The sequence below is a fragment of the Melospiza melodia genome, chromosome 28 (assembly GCF_035770615.1).
Source record: "Melospiza melodia melodia isolate bMelMel2 chromosome 28, bMelMel2.pri, whole genome shotgun sequence".
NCBI classification, from domain to species: domain Eukaryota; kingdom Metazoa; phylum Chordata; class Aves; order Passeriformes; family Passerellidae; genus Melospiza; species Melospiza melodia.
In genome coordinates, this window is record NC_086221.1 from 2842673 (window position 1) to 2848672 (window position 6000).

General features: G+C 66.9%; 1 protein-coding gene across 3 annotated transcripts in view; it reads right to left on the bottom strand.

Moving 5' to 3' along the window:
- NAV1 (neuron navigator 1) overlaps nucleotides 1-5401 on the bottom strand; it is a 63000-nt gene extending 57599 nt beyond the window's left edge. The window contains exons 1-3 of one of the 3 annotated variants that reach the window (XM_063178133.1): nucleotides 4790-5401; nucleotides 3770-3864; nucleotides 962-1678 (exon numbers count right to left, since the gene is read on the bottom strand). In XM_063178133.1, the coding sequence (XP_063034203.1) occupies nucleotides 962-1678; nucleotides 3770-3864; nucleotides 4790-5376 (1399 nt within the window). In that variant the 5' untranslated portion in view covers nucleotides 5377-5401. The other 2 variants (XM_063178134.1, XM_063178135.1) reach the window with 2 other exon arrangements.
- Between the last annotated feature and the right edge of the window lie 599 nt (nucleotides 5402-6000).

A 6000-nucleotide genomic window follows, 5' to 3' on the forward strand; every position in this document is an offset into this window, starting at 1 on the left:
CAGCCACAGCCCGAAATCAGCTCACACAAACCCTGTAGCAGCATCCTTGGAGACCCTCCTCTGCCGGAGACCCAGACCTCAGTGGAGCTCTGGATCTGCCCAAAATGGAGCAGCAGCATGAGCCCCTCGCACAGCACCTCCAGCAGCAGCTTCCCAAGGTCACCCCCAGGGCGAGCCACGCTGATGGTGGGGAGCAGCTGTGGCACCCGGCTGTGCAGCCTCCATCGTGTTTGGTGGGTGTTGAGACAAGGGATGGCCGACAAGACACGTGGGGGAGGACAAGCTCCACCACCACCTGCCACTGCTCCTTGTGAGGAGGAACTGCCTTTCCTCCAAGCAAGAGGCAGCTGACAGCACCTTCCCTCAAGCATGCCTTGGAGATGCACTGAGGGCTGGAGCCCCTCTGCTCTCAAGACAGGCTGGGAGACCTGGGGATGTTCAGCCTGGAGAAAGCTCTGGGGGGACCTTAAAGCCCATTTCAGTGCCCAAAGGGGCTCCAGGAGAGATGGAGCGGAACTTCAGGACAAGGGGGAATGGCTTTCCACTGGCAGAGGGCAGGCGTAAATGGGATATTGGGAAGAAATTCTCCCTTTGAGAGTGGGAAGGCTCTGGCACAGGGTCCCCAGAGAAGCTGTGGCTGTGCCATGCCCAGCAGTGGCCAGGGCCAGGTTGGACAGGGCTGGGAACAACCAGGGCTAGTGGAAGGTGTCCTTGCCCATGGCAGGGAGTGGAACAGGATGAGCTTTGATGTCTCTTCCAACCCAAACCATTCTGTGATTCTAAGTGACTGGGGACACCGAGGCTGATAACTCCTTTCCCCTCAGCCTGCCTTCACTTCAAGACCCTGAGGTCGCCCTCAGCGGGTCCTCACGGAGTGCCAGGAGCCCAGCTGCCTCCAGCTGCCACCTCTGGCCATTCCCATCTCGACGTCGAGCCCGGCGGTCGCGCCGGCCGCACTCACCCAGCATTTGGCTGAAGAGCAGCTGCTCCAGGTCGCCCAGCACCGTCACCACCAGCTCGGGGTCCACCTTCAGGTACGGCTTCTCCTCGGTGCCCGCCGCCACCGCCGGCGCCTTGCCGCCCAGCAACTCGTCATCGCACTTGCCGCCGCCGCCCGCCTCGGGGGCCTTGCTGAGGGGCTTCACCTCGGCGTAGGGCCCGCGGGGGATGCGGCTCGGCTTCCCGGCGGGCGGCGGCTTGGCCGGGCCGGCGGGGCGCGGCGACAGCAGCGAGTGCTCGGAGCGGGACAGGCTCCGCGACATGGCGGGCGCGTCCCGCCCGCGGGGGCCGCCGCGCCCGCCGCCCCCCGCCGCCGCCGCCCCCGGCGCTGCCGCCTTGGCCATGTCGTCGCTCCAGCGAGGCTCATAGAGCTGCCGCTTCTTCTCGGCGTCGGTGAGGAAGGCGAGGTTGGTGAGCGACTTCTGCTTGCGCAGGTTGGAGCCGGCCGGCAGCCGCCCCTCGGCGCTGCTCGCCTTGAAGACGCGCAGCTCCGCGCCCCGCGGCCCCGCGGGCGCCGCCGCCGCCGCCTTCGCCCGCTTCGGCATCACGGTGCTGCCGTCGGGGCCCCGCCGAAAGCCGCGCTCCTCCTCGCCCAGCTCCACGTCGGGAAGGCTCTTGAGGTTGCTCCCCAGCATCCCCGCGCTGCAACCATTTAACCCGCCAGGCGCTGCTGCTGTTGCTGCGGCACCGAGGACACACCGAGCGAGACAGAGGGAGAGGCGCCGTCAGCGCCCGTCCCACCGGCCGGGGCGGAGCGGGGAGGGGATGGCGCGGGCGGGGAGCTGGGTTGCGGGGAGAGGGGGGCGAGCGGCACGGCCCCACCTCGCCGCTCCACCGCCGGCAGGACACTGCGAACCAGCGGAATGTCAGGGGCGAACAAAAAGGGCCCGCCCTCCTCTGGCGCGGCCAGGGGGCGGGGCGCGGCGCGCGCGCCCGAGGGGGGCAGGGAGGGGAGGGGGCGCGCGCGGCGGGGCGGGGCCGGGCGGGGGCGCGCGCGGCGGGCTCGGGGCGGAGGGAGCGCGCGGGACCCCGGGAGCGCGCTCGGGGCGGCGTGAGGGGCGAGCGCGGGACCGGCCATGGCCCCGCGACCACGGCCCCTCGCAGGCAGGGACGTGCTGGGGGCTGGGTGGGAGGCGGATGAAGCCAGCGCGGGGGCCCCACGCCCCAGCACCCTGCGCTGAAGGGACCCCCACACTCCTGTCCCGCCCGCCACGGACCCCACACCCATCTAGACACTGCGCACCCATTCCCAGGGGGGCCAAAACATCCCCGTTTCTCCCCAAACTGTGCAGCGAGAGCCCAGGGTGGCATCAGGAATCCCGGGAGGGACACTGTGGCCCCCAAACCCAGCAGGGCCTCTCCACTGATCCTAGGGAATTAAAGGCGGGGGGCAGGAGGGGAGTGGGATCTGGTTATCATCATTTTTCATTAATTACCCGTCCCTTGGGAGGGCTGAATTAAGTCTATTTGGTGACCTCACGCGGGCTGCCATGGCAACCGCCGGGAAATATTGCATTAGACCCCATCGCTGCTGCCGAGATAAGGCCGGGAGCAGCGGGGGTGGTGCGAGCCCCCAGCCCACCCCGGGCTCGGTCAATGGTAGTGCTGAAGAGTCCCAAAATAACTCCACCCGGCTGGGACAGTAAAGGGTGCCCCAAAATAGGGTGATTTGCCCTAAGAGGTGCTGCTGGGGCAGGGTGGGTGCACAGGCTGCACCCCAAAGCCACTCGGGGTTCGGGGGAGGGCTGTTGGCTGCAGGGCCTGTTGTTGGGGGCAGATCTGCGGGTGTTGTGTCGTTTTGGGGCTGCTGAGGTGATTCTTGGGCTCTCCCAATGTCCCCTGTTCCCTCTGGGCCCAGCCGAGCCGTGGGAGGTGCCGCGGGCAGGGGAAGCTGGAGCAGGCACGGAGGGAGGGAAAGGATCCGGCCCCTTCCCCGGGGCCGAACCCGCTCGGCTTTGTCCCAAAAGCTCCCCAAGGAGCAGGGCAGCTGCGCTGAGCGCATGCCAGCCCCGCTCGCTCCCTCCTGCTTCCTCCTGGAACACCCTCCCGCTTCCCGCTGCCTTCAGCACTTTCCAAATCGGGGCTCAGCGCTGTTATTCTCTGATTGAAGTACTGGGACCCCAGGTCAGAGTCGGGCTCTGCCAGGAGCCACCGTGGATCTGACCGACTTCTGTCCCTTCAAATCACCCGGTGAAGCTCCCGGCTCTTTTTCCCCTTCTCTGCACATCTCTGGAGCATCCCGCCATCCTTCGCTGCCGCTGCCCTGGCAACCGCCGCCCCAGCATCCCCCCTGGACCCGCCTCCCCAAAATCTCCCCTAAAGCAAGCGCCAGAGGGGACCGGGGTGGCCTCGGCATTGCGGCGAGGAGTTGGGATCCAGCCCTCGAGAAAGGGGTGACCCGGTGGTGGGTGTGGGCAGCCCCCGGTCCCTCCGCGCCGCTCCTTGGAAATGGGTCATTCCTGGAGCTCGCCGGGAAACTGCGGAGGGAAAGGAGCCAGCAGGGGTGATGTCCTGGCACCGTCCCCAGAGGGGTCAGTCCCCTGTGCTCCTCACAGTGTAGGGATTTGGCCACGGAGGTCACCTGATGCAGGAACTGCAGACGAGCCTTTCCCAGGGGAGTTGGGGCACCTCCAGTGTGAGGGTTCCCCCACACCCCACTGCCCTCCAGCCCTGGCTCCTCCCGTTCCAGCACAAGCCTCTGTCCCCTGGCCCTGTCACGGGAGCCCCCCAGCAGGACACCCACACTGCTGACCAACCCCTCTGGACTCACTCAGGCCTCTGGGCTTGGGGTCAGATCCCTTCTCAGGACTGGAGCACTCATCACCCGGGGACGTGGCCCTCTCATGCTCCCGGTCCTCCTGCAGCCTGTGGGCAGAGGGGGTAAGGGTGGGTGATCAGGGACACTGGCCCCAGGAGATGAGAACCTGGAGCTATAGGCTCTGCCATGGTCTGGGAACACTGGTCTCATGGCAAGGGGTCCCAGGGCACCCTATTCCCCAATGAGTCCATCCCCTGCCCCACATCAATCTCCCATGGGTGACTTAGGAGCCCCAGCACCCCAAATCCAGTGGGAACCTCCTTTTGGCACAGAGCCCCCTGACCCAACCCCACCATTTCCCATGGCCACCCCTGCTGGGCCTGCCTGCCTCCCCCTGTCCCCATGCCCCCCACAGCCCCATGTCCCCATGCCCCCCACAGCCCCATGTCCCAAGGCACCCCCAGCCCCCTGTCCCCATGTCCCCCACAGCCCCATGTCCCAAGGCACCCCCAGTCCCCTGTCCCCATGTCCCCCCCATCCCCCTGTCCCCATGTCCCCCACAGCCCCATGTCCCAAGGCACCCCCAGCCCCCTGTCCCCATGTCCCCCCCAGCCCCCTGTCCCCATGTCCCCCCCAGCCCCATGTCCCAAGGCACCCCCAGCCCCACGTCCCTAGGCACCCCCAGCCCCACGTCCCTAGGCACCCCCATCCCCCTGTCCCCATGTCCCCCCCATCCCCCTGTCCCCATGTTCCCCCCAGCCCCCTGTCCCCATGCCCCCCACAGCCCCATGTCCTACGCACCCCCAGCCCCCTGTCCCCATGTCCCCCCCATCCCCCTGTCCCCATGTTCCCCCCAGCCCCCTGTCCCCATGCCCCCCACAGCCCCATGTCCTACGCACCCCCAGCCCCCTGTCCCCATGTCCCCCCCAGCCCCCTGTCCCCATGTCCCCCCCAGCCCCCTGTCCCCATGCCCCCCACAGCCCCACGTCCCAAGGCACCCCCATCCCGTGCCCCCCATCCCCAGGGACTCACCGGTACTGGAAGGGTGCCACAGTGGCAGTGATGGGGTGGCTGTGTGGGGGCCCTGAGGAGAAAGTGATGGCCCCTGACCCAAACACAGGTCCCCTCCCCTGTGAGCCACCATGAGACTCATCCTCTGTCCCTGCTGGGGCTGCTCCCCTGCCCTTCCCAGGGGACCCTCCCAGCCGCCCCCCACCCCTGCCCTGTGCCAGGGGGGCTTTGCACAGCTCAGTGAGCTCCCCCACCCTGCCTGCCCCTCTCCTCCCACTGCCCACTGCCTCTGGCCATTTCCCAGGGGACACCAGGGATCTTGACGGGGCTTTCTGCCCTCCCTGAGCAGGGACACCGGGGCTTCCCTCCCTGCCCTCGGCCAGCTCATGGCCAGCAGCTTTGCCAGTGGCTTTGGGCTTGAGAGTCTTGGGACTGGGGGCTGGCAGCTTCCCTGGCCGAGGGGACGGAGCCCTGTGGAGGACAGGGGACCCCGGGGTGCTCAGAGGGGCTGTGGGGTGCAGTTTGCCATGGGCTATGGCACGGGGCACTGGGATGGCAGACTGGAAGGGGCTGCGGCCGGTGGAGTTGACATTGGCTGTCCCCTTCATCCTGGTGAGGCAGCTGCTGGCAAGGCTGTGGAGGAAGAGGAGGGTTTGTTACAGTCCAGCACAGAGGGGGCACCCACAGCCCCTCAGCTGCACCAGATCTCGGTCTTTGTTCCCACTGGCCATGGGTGCTCAATGTCCCCATGCTGGGAGAAGGCCACTGCACCCCACACCCCACAGTGAGGACACACACGATGTCCCCTGACAGGGATCACAGGACCAGGGCCTATGTGATGTCCTCCCCCTAGGGAGGCTGTGCAGCCCCACCCCTGTGTCCCCAGGTCCCTGCAGCAAGGACAGTTGGGCACAGACCCTCACCAGTTAGGGCTGCACCACAGGCAGGATGGGGCCCTCTTGGCCGCTCGAAACTCTTTCCTGGTCCCTAAAACCACCTCCCAATCAACCAAGACCACCTCCCAGACACCTGAGGCCATCTCCTGCCCACCTAAAACCATCTTCTGGTCATCTAAGACCAACTCCTTGTCACCTGAAACAATCTCCTGTCACCCAAGAGCACCTCCTGCTCTTCTAGGCAGGAGGACCAGCTCTGTGACCCCATCTATTGGTGTCTGAGTCCCATCCCCACACTGGAGTGTCCTCCTCAGCCCTGATGTCCCCCCACATGGT